The 22366-nt window shown below is 36.1% G+C and overlaps 1 protein-coding gene across 1 annotated transcript in view; it reads right to left on the bottom strand.

The window, feature by feature from the left end:
- The window catches only part of rxfp2a (relaxin family peptide receptor 2a), a 62695-nt gene that overhangs the window by 15932 nt on the left and 24397 nt on the right, over positions 1 to 22366 (bottom strand). The window contains exons 5-11 of the mRNA XM_011483290.4: positions 16213 to 16284; positions 14604 to 14675; positions 11560 to 11631; positions 10854 to 10925; positions 7436 to 7510; positions 3629 to 3700; positions 465 to 536 (exon numbers count right to left, since the gene is read on the bottom strand). Of these exons, the coding sequence (XP_011481592.1) occupies positions 465 to 536; positions 3629 to 3700; positions 7436 to 7510; positions 10854 to 10925; positions 11560 to 11631; positions 14604 to 14675; positions 16213 to 16284 (507 nt within the window). The remainder of the gene's footprint in view (positions 1 to 464; positions 537 to 3628; positions 3701 to 7435; positions 7511 to 10853; positions 10926 to 11559; positions 11632 to 14603; positions 14676 to 16212; positions 16285 to 22366) is intronic.

Genomic DNA, 22366 nt, shown 5'->3' with positions numbered 1-22366 from the left:
ATATTCGATCCTAAGCTGTTGTATCTCATATAAAATAAAACAAGTAGAAATTGTCAATGAAGACTCTCATTCATCCAGGTTGATTCCATCATAGTAGTAGGTTTAAAGTTTGTCATCTGGACTTAGTTTTTTAAAGTTGAAGACGTTTCACCTCTTATCCAAAAGGCAGAATTGACAAAACCTTTTGGATAAGAGGTGAAACGTCTTCAACTTAAAAAAAGTAGGTCCAGATGAAAGCCCCTAAACCTACTATGAAGTAGAATTTGGACAAATATGTTAAAAGCACATTATTGCTGGTCCACGTCTTTGACCAGCAAACTGTGATTCTGATTTGCAATTCTTTCACAGAAACTTGTTTCCTGGAAAAGACACTAAGACAAGACATACTATTAATTAGACCAAGGACATCTCATCTAATAAGAGAAGGGTGATGATGCCAGAAAGACAGAGACTCAGTAACTTACAGTTCAGCCAGCTTCCACAAAGACTGAAATGTGTTTTCAGGAACTCTTCTAATCTTGTTGTCCATCAGTAATCTGTTCAAGACAAAAGTGTTACCAGACATTGTGTAAAATGTTGCAAACTGTCAGTTCTTTGTGTCATGTGATAAGATTCAGTCTGGACAACAATAAACCTCCCGTCAACAGCCATCACTTTAAGATCTCAAAATTTCATGTGGGTCACCTGTATACAAGTTCATCTATTTTTGGCCCACAGACAGCAAATATCCACCCATACTGGCAGTTGTAACTATTACCCGGTTTCTGAGGTGACCTTGGCTACAAAGAAACCTGTTAACTGGTTTGAGTTGAGAGTTGGGGATGAGTGTTGAGTGTTGAGCAGGTTCTGCATAAATGCAATAGTGGATTTCCCTGGCAGAGATCTACCTGCAGGAAACCAGATTTCCCTAATCCCCCGAAAAGCTACAAAAAAACAAAACAGGGATCAGGTGAATATTTACATTTAATTAACTGCTTTAGTTTTGAAAGTTGGTGATCAAACAGGTTTAAGCGGCAATTGCAAGTTTAGGCATTATCTGGTAGTTGCAGCCACTTTTCTCAAGTGACCAAGCCTATTTATTTAATATCTAAACTGAAAACTTTGATTTTCATGATCAGAAAGCAGGATCAGGGAAATGAGATTTTCCCCAGGTAAATCAGCTTTTTTAAAATAATGTTTATGTTTAGGCCTAAATGTTTTTTATTTAGCTAGTCAGTACTTTTTGGGCCTCTATGGGTTTTTCTTTTCTTTTTTTAGAGGAGGTTGTATTTGCCTCCACAATTTTGGTTCTAATATACTGACGTTTATTGATGTATGGTGACTTTATCAGTAGCTTTGAATAAACTAGAAAATCTTTACTACAAATTTTCATTGGAGAATAGCAGTCGAGGCCTTGAGAATTCAAAGATGGGTGATCCTATAATTTGAATCAATAATGTCAAATTAAAAACAGCTTCTTTTGGAATTTACAGTCTAAGGGAACTCCAAGTAGAAACCATTGAAAAACTCACCCGGAGCCAAATAATAAGTGCCCAAAATTTTTTGGCTATGTGTAGCCCCCAAAGCTGAGTAAAGCCACACAGAGCCCAGAGTTAAACAGCTTAACAGTGTCATAAAACATGTATATGGCTGCGTTCAATAAAAACTGCGTCTCTGTAATTTATTCCTCTCTTTGGAACTGCTGTAAAAGGGATGAAATATTTTAACACAGGTCGTTTGGATCGTAAAGGCATGAAGTAACCACGACATGACAGCAGGCTACCAGATGTGAGTGACATCATGGTTTTGTGTGTCTAAATTTGAAACCACCAGAAACCGCCGATCAAAACTCAACGTGAGGCCTTTCAAACAGCAGCTGAGAAGCTATGGGTCACAGTATTTTGCACCTATCTGAGTAAAAATTCAAAGAAAATGGAATAAGTTGTTTTTTTTCCAAGTGATTTTTAGTGTTATTTATGATCTACTTTCTGTTTTTAAAATGTTATTTGGTAATTTTCTCCTTTTTAAGGGATCAATGAAGTTGGTAACACTTTATATTAGGATTCCTTAACAAGCTTTGTTAACGCATTAACAAGCATCATAATAGAATTTTTAGGGTGTTAGTAAGACATTTATTAGTACAATAAGTCTAATAAGGTTAATTAAATTACTTAGATAACATAATTACACGCGTGATTATTGGGATGTTTTAAGATGCTAATGACACATCTGTTAGGCATTATAGATGCCTAACAGATGTGTCCGTGTTAATAAGCTTAATAAGATTTATTAACAACCTTTGTTAACAAATTAAGAAGTATTATTATTGTTTGGGGTTCTAGTAAGACATTTATTAGCATTATAGATGTCTCACACAAGACTAAGTGTTAATAAGCTTAATAAGTTTTATTAACTAACTTAACAAATTAATAGGCTTTATTAATGTGTCAGATGCTAGTAAGATGTTTATTAGCATTATAGATGTCTTGCAAATACCTGAAAGTGTTAATAAGATTCATTAGCATCTAAAGTCAGACCATTGTCTTCAAAGTCCATATTACTAAACTGCTTATAAGCTTAACAAATGTATTAATGAACTTTGTTAACAGTTTATTAATTGTTTTGCAGCACCTCAACTAAAGTAACAATGGTTTTTACCACAAACAACCACAAAGCATAAAGCTTGTAAAAAAGTACTTTATAACATTAAAACAGACTAAACATACACAAATCGTTCTGTAAAAGATATATAATAATTTAATTCAGACAAATTAAAAAAATAAAACAACAACATAGGGACCAGTGTCTGACGAGGCTAGCATCATAGCTAATAAGAATAAAGTATTAGCAAACTATCCTGAGTGAAACATTCATTGCAAATCCCTTCACCAGGAGACAGTTCGCTGGATTCAATGCCAACTGCCTTCAACCACTGTTGCCTTGCTTCTAAGTCCACTGGAAAGTTGCAGAAGCCAGTAATTTTTGACGACCGATGGCAATAAACCTACAGGAGCCATGCTACATTTCAACATACTACAATCTTAATATAAAGTGTTACCATTAAGTTCTATTCTATTTTATTCTATTCTATAAAACAAACCTTTTTGCAGGCTCATTTTCTTAAAATTTCTTACATCTGACCCCAAATATATTCATGTTATCCATTAATTAATCTACTATCTGTAAAAGGAGGAATCTTTCTTACATGTAGCCCCATTGAAGCACATATTCAATAGAAATATGAATCTTTCTCTGTGAGATCAAAATAAAATATCCTAATCTCCCTGTTTTATGATCCACTTTTCTGCTTCTGAATACGATTTCACTCCAGTTTGACAGATTATGTCTGATTATCCGCCGTCATTGTTGCTCTGGGGCTTGAGTTTCTCTAACAGGCCCCTTAGGATGAAGATGTCTGTTATTTTTCAAAAACGTTCGCAGCAGAGCTCCACAGGCTGTGGTTTTGACATGGAAAACACTCTGGTGAATTTCAGGGGCAAATACATCTACAAGTATAAGAAAATAGGACAGTTGTTTGTTACACGTGACCGCATGAGTAAAGGAAAGAAAATTACAGCGGGAACGTAAGGAAACAGAAGGAAAGTAAATTCATATTAGCATAAATCATTATTTAAAAGAGCATACTCACAAAACTTCGAGTTTGCTGCATGTCTTTAGGATGGAATAGTTAAGAGTCTCAATGTGATTTCCCTCCAGATCCCTGGCAGCCCAAAAAGAAAAAGAAAAAGGCGTACTGAGACATTGACACACAATTTGTCCTATTGATCTGAACCAGATTACCTTGAACCAGATTAGTAGATCATTTGCTGTAAATCCTTAAAACATTTAAATTTGCTAGAAGCTAAGTGCTAGAAAAACCATAATATACCCTGATACTTAACCCTTTAGACCCTGACACATTCAAGAGGAACAAACAACACCAAATCTGCTCCAATTAAAATTAGATATATTTTTTTAAAGTTGACCAAAAATTGGATATTTGGTAGTTAAATTCACTTTGTGCAAAGACATTAACACGCCCACTTAACAGGACAAAGCTATGAGCCGAAATAAAAGCTTTTATGACAGTGTGGCCCATAGTGTTTCAGTCCGTGAGTGTTTTGGTCTGTTTGTAATTTTGTTCCTTTATTAGTAAATTCTTTGCTCTGTTTGGCTCGTATTTTGGATCAGTCCACCTGCACACCATTAATTAGAGTTTCAAATTGTTCATAAGCTCACAGAATACTACGTTGATGAGACACTCGTCCTTGAGGGAAGACGCCGCTCCTGTGGACACAGAAATACTTTTGGGGATTTTGTGTGTATGAAACCAAACCCCTTCCGTGTAAACAAATATCCTACAAAATATGGAAAAACAAACTCATCCCAGCTTTATTAGTTTATATTTATGAGCCAAAAAAAAAAAAAGGAAACTGACCCACTATTTGGAGGTTTTCTGCACATCTGAGCAGGTTTAGAGAATGTGCTGAGCATTATTGATCGGCTTTGCAAAGAAATGAGCAGCTGTGGTTTGGGAGACTTGTTTCCAATATCAGTTAATCGCTCGATGCCTGAGTTAATTTTAGCTTTAAGAACATTTACTTAGGTTTTTGCCTTCGTGTAGATGCTAAATTAAGGTAATTTTGGAGCCAAAGTGGTTTAATGCAAATTTGTATCCATAGGTGTCAAGAGGTTAAGTGCAGAAACAAGCCAAGACCTTGAAATAAAAATAAAAAAAACGGAAAATTCCTAAAAAACCTCAACAAAAATACTGTGAGCCGTGTAACATTCGTAAAAATAGAAATAAGATTTGAGTGTTAACAGGGGAAATGTAGGCTCTGTTAAAGTGAGTCTTCTTGAACGATCATTAATCTTTTTTCTGATAAAACTGCTTTTCAGATTGAAAGTAGAACAAATTTGCTTTAATTACACATGAAACCACAAGAACACATGTGACATTGTCTGTGTCAGGCTGACAAAAGTCTTATGACTGTCTGGTCTGTTTGGTTTGGATGTGTGATTGTTTTTCTTCGAAAACCCACTCCAATGACAAATGTGTTTTGGTGTTTTTAACATGTTCTTGTGGCATTTTTCTCATGATGAAGGATACATGTAAAGAAAATTTAGCTTAAAATTGCATTTCAGAGTATTTCTTTATTCAAGTCATTGTGAATCAGGACCCCCCCCCCCCAAAAAAAAAGTTGCTCGAAAAACATTTGTGACTTTGAAAATACGCTTGACAGGCTACAAGCTCCCTGCTCTGCTCTACTCTGATGCATCCACTTGCAGACAAATAGATCCGTGGACGTCTTTGTTTTCCTCGTCTGAGCGGACATCTGACTCAAAACTGATGTTGCTCACTATTGTTGTTGCAGCGGTAATGTTAGGTTGTGGGTGTGAGGGGCTGTAAGCCAGCAGGATGGAGTGTAAACAGATGGATGTCGGGAAGGAAAGGTGGGCTCACTCCAATGACGTGAGGCAAGTGAGGCACAGCCTTACCTGTCATAATCGTGATAAAATAGAAAAAGGTAAATTAAGTGAATATTATTTCCGCTGTTCTGTGTTAGATATACATTTTCAGTCAACTCAACACGTTTTCCACAGTTTCTGAGGTTAAAATGGCTGAATTCGAGTGTTGCACGATCACAGACGGAGTGGAAACTCCGGGTGAGGCTCTGAAGCGCTGTGCCTCATGTCTGACAGCAGGAACAGAGACGTGCGGTGGAAGCCCTGCTACAGGCCTGCAGAAAAGGCTTTAGGTGAGGAATGCCTCGCCAGCAGGGCGCAGACGTGAGGTGACAGCTGCTTTGTAGCTACACTGCTGCCGTAGAAACAGAACAGAAAGAGGAGACGTCCACATTGAGAGGGAGAAACTCAAATAAACTAAAGGAAAATAAGGAAGACTTTGAAACAGATCATAGAGATTTTTGTGGAGAAGGATCAAAACATGGACTCAAAAAGTAAGGCCAAACATGTTTTTCAATGTTTGTTTTTTAAAAATGACATGGGAGTAAGTGGGAAAAAATGTAAGTTAAATAATTTATTTTTTTATTTTTATGATAATTTTCACAGACAACATTTGATAACTGATTAAAGCACTAGAATTGGAAGTTGGAAAAATACCAGAAATACTTACTGAGGGTCAAAATAAAATGTGTGTTGAACACATCTGTATACTTTAATTTGTTTACACTACATATTAATAATTTATACACAAGAAGAGCGTTCTATCCATGTCTATAAGAAATATTCTCTGTAGGACAAATATTTTCTTGTGTGTATTTTATAAGCTGTTAGCTGATGTTGGATGAATGGTGAAATATTCAGTTCTTTCATTGTAAATCTGACTCCAGAGGAGTCAGTGCCTCACCAGCCATCAACCTCACCGCACATCACTGGCTCACTCCACGCCAACAGTCCTGTCCACAACTCAGTGGTCAATTTCGAATAAATAACTGCAGTTCAGCAGAAACTATGTCCTAGAAAACAACACAGGTTTTTTTTTTAAATTTGGCTAAAAACTTGCATAATTATAATTAAAAGACCACTAGAAAAGACTTCACAAAAGAAGATCTGGGTGAGTCTTTAATGTATTCTTGACTTATGATTACACAAGTTGAGTTTTTGTAATGGGATCTCACTACATGATTAGGAAAATGTTAAAATGCAGTCAAATTATCTTGAAAATATGCTCCTTAAATTGTCAAAAACATCCAAATCTTTGAGTTTGTCCTGTGGTCCTTTAAGATGTTTTCAGCACCCTTTAGTTCTAAAAGGGGGGAATGGGTGATTGTACTATGCCCTATGACCCATAGGGGGTTAAACCTTTAACATCTTGTGCGACATTATGTTTCCACATCTCCACCTCCTTTCTTTTCTGTTTTCTCATAGGAATTCCACCTTTTTTTGCAAACATGCTCACCGAACTTACACTGGATCTTATTTTACATAAATTACATTTAAAATTATCTTTAAAAAAATCAGAAATAATTAAACTTCCTATCTGTTTTATTTCAGTGGTGCAAACATGTTTACACCCTAAAACTTCCTCTTTTAAATTCATTTAAATTTATTCAAGAAAAGACTAATTACAAACAATTAAAAATGTAACTCATGTTGGGTGTTTGGCTAAAAGGACAGGATTTTATGAAGTTGTGAGTACTGAACAGACAAAAAACCGCAAAGCTTTAGAAGGCAAGAGGTCATTATAAGTGTGAAAGTCATCTTTTAGGTGGGCTCTGCTCCTCAGAATCTAAAAATAGCGAGCTGATCTCACCGGTAATGATGACACAGGCTGGAGACTCTCCTCAGGTGAACCAGAACTCGAAATCTAATCCCTGCAGAACCATTTTCCATGTTTGGCTACCTCTCCTATGTTTTTTAAGTGGTTTTTATTTTCACAAAACATAAAAGGCAAACATGTTTATTTGCTTTGACACAAATTGCATGTACTTACAGATAATCCAAGGCTGGCATGTGCTGACAGAAGCTAGGATGAGGGAGCTGCTGCAGGGAAGTGTGCACCATGGATCTGAGGGGAGTCAAAGGACATTTAATAGCAGACATACAGATGAAACTTAGAAAAGCATAAAGATGCCAACAAGTTTACAAGTTCAGCTTGAGCAGAAGCAACAGCAGAAATACTAAGCTTAAAAAAAAGACACAGATCATAGAATTGTCCATTGAAACTCTCATGGATGTGCTTAATAGCACTTGGAAACTTGGACCTGCACTGATGCAGAACATGTATTTTTTGTAATGCAAATTTGAAGCCTAAATCAAATAAATAATGTATTCTCATTAATTTAATTAAAATCTAACTTTAGTTTCTTGCTCACTCTTAATTGATTCCCTAGTATATTCTAATATTGATCTACAAAACATAATAATTAAGATTATTTTAATAAGTTATCAAGTGTCTTTCCAGTTTTACCTTTAACACTGAACAAAGATTTTCATAATATCGACAAAATGTGACTATGCTGTAGAATTAATGACATAAACCAGTATCATTTACAGCCAAATAATGAACTCATTGAAATCCTACATGTGTGTGGACTTGTAAACCACTGTGTGACAAAGTAAATGCACAAATAGCAAAGAAAAAAAAATCCTAAATATATGAAAAGATGAATAAATCTTGAGAACAGTGACGTGTGAGACTTTTCTAACAGGCCACACATTTTTCAGCTTTACTGATTGCCATTGTCTTTGTTTCTGCAAACAAAATTCAGTATTTTTTTTCTTGCAGGCAAACGAAAAATTAAATGTTTGCATTGCTGAGAGAGTTAATCGTATTTAAATACAATAGAAACTTGATTTGAAGCTCTGCTCCCGATCTTCCAAACACCTGCTTTAAACCCTGCAGTCACCACAGCTGCGTCCTATTAGTTCATCACACCCCTCAGTAATTTCACTGTTTCAACTGCATTTGGTCACATCTTGTACCTTGTTAGTTCTGTGAGGTCTTTTCAAATTATGTTTATTTTTGTTTTTATTTTGCTGTTGTTTTTCTTGCTTTTTCCTCTGTTTTTTTTTTTTTTTTTTTCAAATTGATTGATAGAACAACTCTGGAGTCCCCCACAAACCATTCACAATTTTTAAAACACATTCTTAAACATTTACATCTTTAACCAGGTTTTTTCTATCATTCATGCTATAGCCAGGAATTTTGTTTATGTTATTTGTTTACACCAAGCATCATCACATCACAATTTACAAGCGAATCACATATGTTGTAAAGTCTGATCACACTTTAATAAAAGCTGCCATATTTCTGGGGGATGACTTACGAGTTGTTGTGGGTACATATCTAATCCAGAGACATGTTGACCACTAACTATTGCAGTATATACACCACGTGTGTTTTTTTTATTAATTCTAAATATATGTATTTTGCACAGACTTTTAATTTGAAAATCCTTTCAAAACTTTTTGTGATAAATCAGTTTCATCAAATCAAATTTATTTTTGCTTTTGCATTTGCTTCTGCTCAGACATGCATCTTTGATTTGCAACATTTAAAATATATAATCGTAAATTATAGATGCTGGACAATGTAATCACTTACTGACATCGTATTGTTTGCTTACAAACATATTTATGGCTTTTGCGGACAGTTTTATAACCGATCTAATGGAACACCTGCGCTAAACAGCTCAATGGGCGGCACTAAAATCAACTCAGTGGTTCCCTTTTAGCTTTTCTTTGGAGCAAATAAGCAGACATCCTTTAAAAGCCCTCGACACTTCAGGCAGACTTTTCGATTAAGAAATGAGGTGCAGAGTTGAAGTTCTGTCAACTTCTTTTTTTCAATAAATAGCAGGTTTTTCATGGCTTCTTTTGAAAGGGGATTCAAGTTCCTGCTGGCACTTAGAGGTGAGACTGATCTCAGCAATGGTTGGAAAGTTAAGCGACTCTTTGAAACGCCACGCATAGTTGGAAAAACACAGTAATAGAGTAATATTTCCAGCTGAAAGTAGAATTTAGGAGGGACATTTGGGCGACTCATCAGTTCAAAGCAGATAACAGTATTCGATAATAAACTAACCCTGGGAAAAACAGTATCTGACTGAACAGAGTGCAACAGCAAGGTCTGATGATTGAAAGGACAAACGAGTGCTGCTGGCAGGAAACTAAGAAGAATAGGACAAAATTATAATTTAACACTTTGATCAAACTCAATGTAATTCCACTTGAATGACCTTGCCAGACTGTTTAAAAATTACACAAAAAGCTGATTTTCTTCAACTGGGGAGAAGCATTGGAGCAAGAGTAAAGAAAGATTCTGTCGCAGTCAATCTGCATAGTTTGTGTGATAGTCTGGCCTCAGAAGTGGATGCACCTAACGTCTGTATAGTTTTTTGGAGTGCCTCATTTTCTCTGAAAGACATTAATGCCTCAATGTTAACAGGGAGTAACAGAAAAATCCACCCTTCAGTAATCCTTGACCTGAACTTGAACCAATCTAAGATAAAGCCTTGTTGTCTTTGAAACTGGGGTGGCATAAGCACTTATTTTAATTACATGGTTCCAATTTTCAACAAAACGTCATCTGAGGGCGCTTGACCGGAAAAGTTAACTCCTATCAAAGTCCAATTACCAGCTCAGTTCCACTTTAATGTACAATCACCTCACATTTGCTGTATCTCTAGGATTAGAAAAGGATGTGGCAGGTTTTAATGATTTCAACCTCAGAGACTTTTTTTATTACATCCTTTTTTTTTTATATATCTTTAACCTTATTTAATGTTTGATCTTGACACCACAGCCTGCGGGGATCCTCTTTTCTGCATATTCTATCACACAGTTTTATAAATCTAGTTTGCTTTTATTAATATTATATGTTATACTTTCTTTAATCTGAGGAGAACAGAACCAGATTCCTAATTTTTTTCATGTTTGTGGCATTAAACTTAGTTTTGATAGTTTGAGGATAAACTAAAACCAAAACCGGTCAAACTCACTCATAAGTCAAAAAAGTACAGCATTAATGTTTCTTCTGTTTTTAACTTTTGGTAAAAGTAAAAAAAAAAGATTTTTCATGGTTAATGGAACAGTTAAAAGGGTCAAAATTAAGATGACTGACAAATGTTAACCTGTGAAAACTAGCTTTTCACTTAGCTTTTATCTGCCTATACTCCAGCTATGGAAAATGTTAAAAATGCAGCAATTTTTATCAAATTGGGTAAAATGTTCCCCTTTTATTCCAGTGCGTTGCTGGGTTAAAAATATTTTTTTAAATCTATGGAATAAGTTTTCACATTTTTTTCCCAGTATTTAAAAGCTGAGCTATATTTACAGTTAGCTTTACTTAAAAACCAAAACTATAAATCATTAGTAGCAAAATAAAAAGGAAGTAATTAACAACTTACAGGTACATTAGAGAATGGAGTCCAATAAAGGTGTCCGGGGACAAGCCACCCAAAGGATTATGATCCAACATTCTAGCACATGAAAAGAGACATTTATTCAGTATACAGTGATGGGTATTGCTGTATAGAATACAGATATAGGAATATCAAATCTTGTATTTGAGTAAAAAGTAAATTCATAAATGGACAACAGAAGTGAATGAATTTAGCAGATTTTATGCAAAGACATTAGAAAACAAGTATTAATTAATGCAAACCAATAGATTTGTGGCCTTTTTTTTTTTTTTACTTTTTAGGAAACTTTTCTTCATATTACATTTTCTTAAAATAAATAAATAAATACATAAATCCAACTCCATCTGCACAGCTGTATATAATTTAGGAGTTGGCACTCACATTTCAGCGCTTCTATGTTTTTCCTGTTTAATACTGTCGGAGGTTGTTGCTCTTAAGAGCTTTTTAACACATGCCGGAAGAGGGAACTACAGATGTGTTCTTAAAAATAGCTTTGGTTTCCCAAACTTTGAAACTTGATGAATAATACATCACACAACTGCATATGAGCCACTTCCAGTATGAATGCGATTCTCCCACCACACATGGATACGTGCATTAACCCCCTTAGTTCCTTGAAGTCAGTTTGTCTGCATGCGTCTATATGCGAGTGTGTGTTTCTGTCGTGCACAACTTTGTTTGTGGTACTCACAGCCACTCCAGCTGATTCAGATCCCTGAATACACCGGGGCTAAGCGAAGATATTAAGTTCTCACTGAGAAACCTATCGGACAAAAGTAATAAACAGAGAGAAGAGTTATCGCAAGCGTTCAGTCCTCGTATTTCGTTCATTTTATTTCCTTCTCAGAGAAAAATAAAGACATCTCACAGAGCAGACGGTTGACAATAAAAGCAGCAAACACAGACTTAGACAAAATTTCCACTTGCAGTCCTTCAATAAACCTTTCAGAGACAAGGCCAAACAAAAACGCTTTTAGCCCATCCTCCTGCAAAACACACTGAACCAAACAGTTCCTGCTTGCTCCAGTAAATCTGACATTCAGACAATAAAAAGGGGGTTTGAGAAAAACAAGATCTTCACTCTTAAAATATGCAGAGAATCTTTTTCCATACCTCTGTGTGTTCATCTGAATCAAACATTCACGTCTTGCTTTGTCTAAAAATAAAAATACCACAAACTTAGATTTTTTGGTGTACAAGTGACCAGATTATGTGTTTACACTCAGCTTTGACGTGAAGCAGGAAATAGTCAAAGTTCAGTGGAAGTCCTAGACAGGCACTAGAACAAAAAACTAATTAAATAAGCCTTTAACTTTATTATTTCCCCGGTTAATTAAACATAAATAAATCTACAACACTGTTCAGGCACATATTCATCCTAAAATTTACTTAAAAAGAAAATCCCTGAAGAAAATTGGAATTATTAGTTCTAACTCTGATGTGTTAGGATTCTTAAAGACCCACTCCGAGGAAAATTGTGTTTTAGTTTTTTTCAGCACGTTCTTATGGCTTTTTTCTGATGATAGAGGAGAAATCTAAAGAAAATTAGGTTAAAATAGCATTTCCACGTATGTCTTTAGGAGCAACAGGAGCAACAAAAAAAGGATGTTTGAAGCTAATTAGTGACGTAGAAAATAAGCTGGGCGGGCAACAAGCTCTCTGCTCCTCTTCACTCTGATGCATCCAATTGTACGTCTTTCTTTTCTTCGTCTGAGCTGGTCTTTGGCTTTAAACTGTTCGGCTGGGTTGCTCCAATATTGCTCGCCATTTTTGTTGCTCCTGTATTGTTAGGCTGGGTGTGTGATGGGCTGTAAGCTTGCAGCAGCGTCTGTCAACAGATAGATGACGGGAAGTGTGAGAATGCCTTCTCTGTGCCACAACTCAGAGGCATATTTCTAATGAACTACTGCCACTCTGCAGAAACTGTGCTTGAGAAACGTTACAGGTTTTTCTATTTGGCGAAGAACGGCATAGTTATAGGCTAAACACCTGGCCACAGGGAACGCCTTTTTTAATAGATTAAAAGATGATCGGAGTGGGACTTTAAGGGACTGCCAAATCTAGGCCAAAAAGCACTTTTTGGAGCTAGAGTTTATAGTGTATTCAGACTGAGAAAATCCTTTTTTCCCCGATCGAGTCTGCTTAATTTTTTTCAGAATCGAGTCCCAAATCTTGCATTTGGTCCGTATTCAGACTGCCATCAAGCATGATAAACAAAACCACCTGACTAAAGATCTCTTCAGTCAATCAATCAATCACTCAAACTTTTTTATAAAGCATCTTTCATATAAAAGCACCACACAAAGTGCTTTACATTAAAGCAAAACAAAATAATATAAAAACAAGCAGGAAAATTAAAATAATAATAAATAAATAAATAAATAATAGGGCCCCCCTCCCCGTACCTACACACAGCCAATGAGAAATAATGAAATAAGAAATAGGCTGAGCACGAAAACAAGATGTTGGAAACGCTAATAATTGGAACCTCCCTCTCTGTGAACAGCCGCACAACCAGCTAAATGCAGCATCACAGGCGGGGACCGCCCCACCACATTTAAGCGGGGGTGCAGGTCCCCATCTAGAGCTGCAGCGGCTGAACAGCAGCCGACCCAGAGGGAGAGGATCCAACTGAGGAAGCACCGGAAATAAAACTGAAAATAAAAATGAGAATGAAAAAGTAAACATAATGATAAAGGCAATAAACAATAAAACATTGTAATAGGGTGAATTAAGACAACGCACCGGTCAGGAACTATGAGGACGGGTCCAAACAGCAAGAGAAGGATGGACGTGCTGCACTTTACTATTCTTATAAGGACAGTTAACTTATTGAAACTTTATATTTCAATAGTTTTGATTGTGGTGAACACTTTTCACGTGTTACTTTGGTACGGCAGAGGCGTGCTGCAAGGCGGTTACTGTCAAGGAGACGTGCCGTGTGTGCTTTAACTCAGAGGATGCTAGCAACTGCAGTGCTGAGGAGACGTCAGGTACGAAGCTAGGCTGATAAGTGTTTATGACATATAGACTGTCGGGAAAACAGTGTAAGAAGCAAAGTGTGTGGCGTCAAAATTTGTTTTAATGAGCCTGCATTCATCTGACCACATTTCAATGAGTTGCTGTGTCTCATCATTGAGGTGTCATGGCATTGTTTTAATAGAATTCTGTTAAAGAAACTACTATCGTTTTAGCATGGTGCATAAAGAGACACAGAAAAGCACGTACGAAGCGTTTTTCAGATATGTTAAAATAAACTTTCTAACAAATAAGTTGTTGGTCTGTTTTTTCAGTTTGATAGCACAACAAACCTTTAGCATTTTCCCACAGCTTCTCTGTTGTTTCATTCAGAATCTCAGAGCGAACCGAAGCTCAGTCCGATTGGAAACGAACCGAGACCACCTCGAAAGATGGGTCAGAGAGCGGTTCCAGGTCTGCTTGGGTGTATTCAGACTGAAAATGAGTTCCGGATTATCGGGGAAAACAAACTGTGGTTCACTTAAAGCGAACCCAATATGTTCAGTCTAAATACACCCTAAGATTTAACATCTTTATTATTGTGTTCTCTACTTTAATTTGAAAATAAAGAGGTTGAACTGAAAACCCAGAAGAATGCAGCTTAAGGTTTACTGCTCACAACTCTTACGTGTCCATATGAAAAAAAACTCCCGCTCCACATAAAAGACAAGGAAAATCAATGAGGTTTCGTATTATTAAATGTATAAAAATACTTACAGCTTCTTCAGACTGTGCAGGCCACTGAATGCATGCTTAGACACAAACTGGAGGCTGTTGTTTTGAAGAAATCTGTGAATGGAAAAACAACAGTGTTGTTCCTACTTGCAAAACTGCAGGCCTAAAGTTAGTGATCCCTTGTGGCAATTTATCCTTGACAAGAGCAGAATGCCGAAAATGATTATAGCACTTCTGTCACAGTGCCATGAAATTTTTCCTTCCTCTTTTTTACACCACAGTAGGAATGAGAGGAAATCCCTTGGAACAGTACACCTCTTTTTTTGACATGAAATTTTAAACTACAAGTACAAAGCAGTTTTCCACTGACTTACCAAGTAGAAAATCGTGTTTTTTTGGGTACTTATTAAAAGATTTATTTTAATGATAAAGAACGGATGGCTTTATTTTTGGAGTCTTAAAGCAGGAAGTGTTTACGAGTTGTGCCAATGACATTAGAGCAAAAGCACTGATGGCATTTTCAGCCGTGTGATGTGTCTTAACTGTTGTTTCCACTATAAAAATGGAGCACAATGAACAAAGAGATCCAGAGTCTCGAGGACAATTCCTGCTTCTTACACGTCTGGTACAAATGCCACGTTTTCTATGACTAATTGGGGAAATGCAGACATATGCTAAACAATTTCTAACCAGCGATTATGAAAGTCCCACCATCATCCTGTAAAATCTGATTACCAGCCAGCTGGGGAGAACAGCGCTCCTGTTGCTCTCTTTAATTGATTGAACAGGACTTAGAGAGGTGTTAAGGGAGTTTGTGGGAAGTACTCCGTAGTAGTTTTTATTTTGAACATATATAGTGTTGCTAGAGGTCTCTTATTTTGAAGGTTTGATAGTAGATTTAGGGTCACTCACAATGGCAGCCACGATTAAGAACATAAATTTTTATTTGGGATCTGCAAAATCTAAAACATTTCACAGGCCACACAGAAAATTTCTAATTCGAAAGTACCGGTAACTTTATTGTGACTAAAGGTTTAATGTGGAAGAGTTTTATGAACAAACTAGATACCACACACAAGTTTTTCTTTCCCCAGCAGATACAATATTAGCCAATCTGTCCTCATCTGACTGGTTTGCTAACAAGTTCCAATACAAGGAAAGGTTAGTCATGCTTGTTTGAATTGGATTTTAAAAAGAAGAGGAGAAAAGAAAGTATTGATGTTCAGGGTTAACATTCATATTTGGAACACATTTTGATGGCCAAAATACAAAACCTTCTAATTAAAAAAAATCCTTTTTCAGGAAGCTAGAAAATCGGGTTTGAAATATTCAGGCAATTCTGATAAGAGGTTTTTGTCTTGTGACCTTTCTGTCATAAAAAGGGCAGAATTTGTCTTGCAGATTCACTTAATATGTGGATTTAGCATTGTTCTCCCCATTTAATGTAAAAACTCAAAATATCAACATTTGCACCTAGGGCGGTTTGTATTTTGGCTATTGATTTGTTGGGGGCTTTGGAGCACATAACTGTAAGTGGTGCTTTGCAAAAGTCACCCCAGAATTTCACATGAGTAATTGGTTTTAATGTCTTGGATATGTGTTGCAGAATAAAATATCCCCCCTACCAGTACAGAAGAACGACAATACTTACAATCTCTCGAGGGCGTTGTACTCCGAAAAAACAAAATCAGGCAGTCTTTGGATTTTATTGTTCTTAAGAGACCTGAAACAAATGAAGATATCAGTCAGAAAATATAATTGAGTATTTTGCTTGTACAGGATTTAAAAAAATATATAGGCTACAGGTTAACCCCTTGACACCTGACTTTAATTCCACCTACAGATATGAACAATTCACTCATGTTTTTACTTTCAAGTAGATGTTAAATAAATGGTACGTTTGCAGCAAAAGTGGATTGATGCATATATTTCCAGCAATAGGGGTCAAGAGGTTAAAAAAAGAAAATCAACTGTTCAGAATGGAATTGGTCTTTAAATAAAAAAAATAATCTAAATCTAAACATTCAAAACATTTGATAGTCATCATATCCAAAAATTCCTTTTACATTAAAACAATTATTTTAAATGTTGAGGCCAAAAATGTTTTTCATTTTTTTTCTAAACATAACAACATAAGACGGTACTTTGCCTGTCCGTCCTGGGAGAAGATCCCTCCTTCATTTTTTTCGGAATCTGTTTTTTTGGGAGTTTTTCCTTACCGAGAAGGAGGGTCAAAGGGCAGGGATGCCCAATTTAGCTTCGTCTGTTTAGTTTCGTTTAGCTTCATGTTCATTATGATTTCATGTTTATTATACAATTACCGAAGCCCACTGAAGCGACTTTTGTTGTAATATTTGGGCTATATAAATAAAATTGAAATTGAATTATTATTTGTATTAATGCAAGCTCCACTGTTGGTCTATTTAAATCACAAGTGTGAAAATCCACTTGAAACTTGGAAAGTGGATAATAAATAACTGATTGCATGGTGTTTAACACTTTTGAAATGATTTCCTTGACATGTTAAAGAAATGAAAACAAATCCCCATCAGACCTTCATGGATTTCAAACATGGTAGACATGTTTCATCAAAAAAACCTAAAGCTCTCTAACCCCTAAAAATATTAGGATTGAATAAAAAACTGTGCTTCTTTAACAGGTTTTTGTGAAGCTAAGATCACATACACTCATGGTCTGCATTTATAAATACCATATTAAAACATAGAACTTTAATAATTTTATAAACGTTCTACTAAACAAACGGAAAAACATTCGTCATCCATCACAAAGCAGACACAAAGACACCCACAAAAGAGCTAAAATGTGTCTAAATGAAGCTGAAATGAAAGACTTTTTTCCCCAAGAAACAAAATGAATTCAATCTCTGAAGAATTGTGCACAGACAAACAGATTAAGGAGAGCCTACGTCTGTTAGCAGCAGCTATTGAAATGATAAAAACTGGTGGGGGTAGATGAGAATTGGAACAAATCTACAGCTTTCACACCATAAATAGTTTCTCTTTGGAGAAACCACGAAGGAAAAAAAACAGATAAAAAAACAAATTTAAAAGAAGGTCAGAAATAGTAAAAATGCTACAAAAATAATAAAAGAATAAATTTACATTATTTTCAGAAAATGATAACCCTCAATATTTATTGCTCCAAAATTCAAAATACATTCATTTTTTTGGATTAACCAGACCATAAAATTGCTGCAGATTATAAAATGCACTGTTTTGAAAGAAACAGGCACTTACTTTTTTTTAAATAAAAAGCAAGTAAAACCATTTCAAGTCATTTTTGAAGCAAATGTACTATATATATATATATATATATATATATATATATATGTATGTGTGTGTGTGTGTGTGTGTGTGTGTGTGTTTGTGTAGGTGTGTGTGTAAATCTGTGTAAGAAATAAAAGACAGACTGCTTTTATCTTCTGTATCAGTATGAGAAAGAAGTCATGCTGTTCCTGTTGAGGTACTTTTTTTTCTGCACAGCTGGTATTTCTCTGATCTTGAATCATCATTTTTTAGACAATAGGAACACAAAGAAAACTAAGTCCTTGTCATGACAGTTTATATCTGGATTTGGATAATTCCTCGTTTGATTCTCACTGGATCTTCTGGTGCATTTGCTCTGGAAAGTGTTTCTTCATTTGATTCTGTCTTTTTTTTTCTTTTCAACTGTAACCCATCTTTGAGACTAAGACAATTAGAAAATCTTGATTGAGCCCCTCACCAATAAAAAGAATCCAGTTGAACCTTTATGTGTCCATTTTAAATTATGGATAATAATCGATCAAATCTTTTTAAGAAGAAATCCAACTGTGTTTTTCCTATCCTAACATAAAGACATTTATAAGGTTGGAAGAATTTTTACAGCTATTTTGTGTGCATGAAATGAACAGAAATACTCGCCTAAGCTTCACAAAATGTCTTGACAGCTGTCGGTTAATTACGTTTTTCCAGTCAGTTGCAATTTTGACTTCCTTGTCAACTAAACAACACAGACATGTAAACAACATTCAAGCTATGATGACAAAGCCATCAAAGCATGAAAGCGCAGCCAATGCCACTCACTTTCAGCATGTCCCCTTGCTTTAGCAGAGAGATGTGAGCAATTATTAATCCTTGTTAGCAAAAAATCAACTCCGCACAACCCTATTATAGTTCTCTTTGGCTCCGTTGGCATGAGGCATGAGGCATCGCGCATGATCTGAAAATGCCCACCAGCCTTCCTCTCTTTCATCAAGCCTAGATTTGTTTGCTTCCAACACTTGTTTGTTTGTGCTATTTTGACGTGGAGTCTCCCAAATGTATTTGGGTCCATCGGCATGAAGGCCCTTTGTCAGGGTTTTTAGAAAATTGTTCCAAACACAGACATGCTGGAGGGAGAAAGACTCAGAGACAGATGGAGCATTATGATATCAGATAAGAGGAAACTGTAAAAACCTGTAGTTACTTGTTAATGTTGGTGTCTAAACAACTTCAGTTCAGAAACACCTTCTCACATTTTTTTCTTCTTCTCTAGAACTATCTTAAAACTACGACGGAGTTTTAGGGCCACCAAAAAAAAAAAAAAAAAAACTTGTAAAATTACGAGATTTTAATTCGTAAATTTATGAAAAAAAACTTGTAAATTTACGAGATTAAAGTCATAGTGAGCATGTAACAGAGCAGCAGCAGGTGAACGCCGCGCAGCAGCAAAGCAGACCCACTAAACTTAGTTGATCAAGTGAGCTGAATGTTTATTGATAACGTTCCAAAGCTCATTTGTTTGATTTACAATTTATTAATGTTTTATTTATTTATGGGTGGTTTCCAGGATCTCTGCAGCCCAATGAAGCCGTTGGTATCCCTGCAGCTGTCCACTTCAATCCTTTTTGTCCGCCAAAGACCAGATCTCTACGTCTGAGGAGGAGCACTTTTTGGCATTTTCAACGTTCTAATGCTATTATATTTTTATTCCTCTTTATTGTTTTATGTAGAAACGGGACGTTTCATCTGGAGGAGGGGGCGTATGTAACACTGTTTACTTCCGCATTGATGTTCTGATGACAGGTTGATGATGTAAGTTGACAAATCAACTTCAGGTTATGTGAATGAAAAGGACAATTAAGGCTGCAGCGATCCTTTACACCCAAACGTGTCTCTAAGCTCCTTATTTTGCAGATGAAACTCTGCTTTACCGACACCGAACCCCAGAAAGCCGGCTCCACTGAAAATAATCTGATTTGAAGTCGCCAAAAGGTTTAGAATCTCTTTGTTTTTTAAACAGATCCGGGAATAAAGCTTCATAAAAGGCTCCACACATTTCATCTTCTAGCTAGGCTCCGAGGAACAGCAAACTTTGGTGTTTCCTCTTTAATCCATGACTTTTTTCTCGTAAATTTAGTAGATTTCAACTCGTAAATTTATGAGATATAAATTTACGAGTTTTATCTCATAAATTTACGAGATAAAAGTTGTAATTAAAATTTTTGTTTTTTATAAACTGGTCCCAAAACTCCGTCGTACTACTTCATCCATCTCTAACTTTTCAAATATTTTGTTGAACTGTACCAATTCTTTGTCGAGTTTTTGCATCAGTATGGCGTGGATTAGGCCTGCACAATATACATAAATTTATCGTTATCGCAATATCCAGCTCTGCAATATGCATATCGCAAAAGACGGCGAATATCGCAATAAATCGCAAACCCAAAATGTGTTAAAACAATCTTCTAGCAGCTTGAAGCATTTAACGAATCAAATAAATCCCTTTATGCTTTGACCAATCAGATGGACGCCTTCCCATTGTTGACCAATCAGATGGAGGCCTATTATGTTAACCCTGGTCCTGAAGAGCCTCAACCATGCCTGTTTTCCAGCTCTCCTTAACCAGCTCGCTGTTGATTGGCTGACTCAAGTGATTTCACATCCTGATTGACTGAACACACCTGATTTTGGTTATCATTATCGAGCAGTCTAGGGAGAATTGGAAAACAGACAGGGTTGAGGCTCTTCAGGACCAGGGTTAGCCACCCTGACGTTTGTCCCCCATGTCGATGAGGGTCATTTGGAGTATAATTTTTAAACTGTTGCAACGAAATGGGAATGATGTTTTTGTTTATTTTTCTATTTGTTTATTTACCGCAAATTTATCGTTATCGCAATATTGATCACTAATATCGCATATCGCAAGACATAGTTTCTGAAGAGCTGCAGTAGTTCTTTAGAAATTTGCCTCTGAGTAGTTGACTGACTCTTACTGTTGGCACAGAACAACTTCGCCCACCTTTTTCCATCACCCATCTGCTTACACTCCCACCAGCTAACATCTTCTCCTCATACCTCCAACCTAACATTACCAGTGCAACAAAAATTGCAAGCAACGTTGGAGCTATCCAGTCGTACAGTTTGGAGCCAGATGTCAGCTTGGACGAGGAAAACAAAGACGTGCAGTGGAGCAGAGCAGGGAGCTTTTGGCCAGAGTATTTACTTCATAACAAATAAATTCTTATTCAAAACAGCTATTTTTTAAAAATCATTTGAATAAAGACTTAGAACTGTAATTTTAACCTTAAACCTTCCTTATATATGTCCTCTGTTAAAAACACAATTTTCATTGAGTGGCTCTTTAAGGGTTTGGTCTTGAAAAACTTTGGAAAACTGTCTTTCAGGCTCAACCTGGCATTTCTATTTCATCCTGGGGGGTCTGGTTAAATACGTGGAATGCTTTAATTCTGTGAAGATGGCTTGTGCGGGTCACTGGACCACAGTACATTCAGCTGCAAACATATCTGCTGAAATGGTGATTGAACAGACACTCTCTGCTTGTCTTATTAGTTCAGCCTCTTTTACTTGAATTGTTCTTGGCTCATCTTTACTAAAAATTCCATGTCTGCAGGTGTTTTCCTAACATTTTGATCTGCTCAACCTCTTCCCTGGAGTGTAGAGAATTTCACACACAGGCACTTTGTAAAAGCCATTAAACAGCACACAACTGATTACTTTGGAAACAACATGCAAGTGTACTATTACTATCTCCTCTTTGTTCTACCTCAGAGGAATTCTGTTGTCCTAATTTGGCCACAGAAGTCTGATAGGTTTATGGTTTCCAACACTGATCCTCCAGTAACTGTACTGGTTTGATCTGCCTCAGGTTTCTCCTGACCTTATTTTTCATTTTATTTATTTATATATTTATAATAGTGATGTATTTCTTGTACTTACAGCATAGTAGAAGCAGCACCAAATGACAGTAGCCCTCATGAGGTTGAGGCTTAAATGATTGAATAATCTTGGTTCTTAGAAATCTTTTGACAATTTGAAATGCTAAAGTCAGATTTCAAAATGTGAAGGAATAATTGGCTTAACTGTTTACACATTAAACCCAACTGTGGCCAATTCTCTAATTTACCCATATGAATGTGCAACAGATAGATAAATATGTGTTTTTTTAAAGATTCAAGCACACCACCAATTTTATTTCTAAGTAATTGCTCTAATTAAATACCACAGCTAAAACTCTCCATAGGCCCTCTTAGTGTGGATGGTTTCTGCTCTTTATTTTAGGTTAAGACAATTCTTGCACCCAACAATTGGGCTTTTTAATAATTACTTCTTCTGTCTTTAGTTCGTTATACATTAAAAAACAGGGTTTGTCTTCTCTAAAGAAGAAAAGCAATGGGTGCTGCAGCAGTCTGGTGAAAGTTCAACCATTATTAAAAAATGAAATGCTGAACTATGTCATTTCCTTCATAATGGCGCCAAAGTTAAAATAAGCTGTACAGAAAACGGAAGTGTTGGGTTATGGGC

The sequence above is a fragment of the Oryzias latipes genome, chromosome 14 (genome assembly GCF_053564925.1).
Source record: "Oryzias latipes strain Hd-rR chromosome 14, Olatipes_Hd-rR_3.1".
NCBI lineage: Eukaryota > Metazoa > Chordata > Actinopteri > Beloniformes > Adrianichthyidae > Oryzias > Oryzias latipes.
The sequence above is the reverse complement of the archived record's forward strand: the minus strand, read 5'-3'. Positions and strand labels throughout refer to the sequence as shown.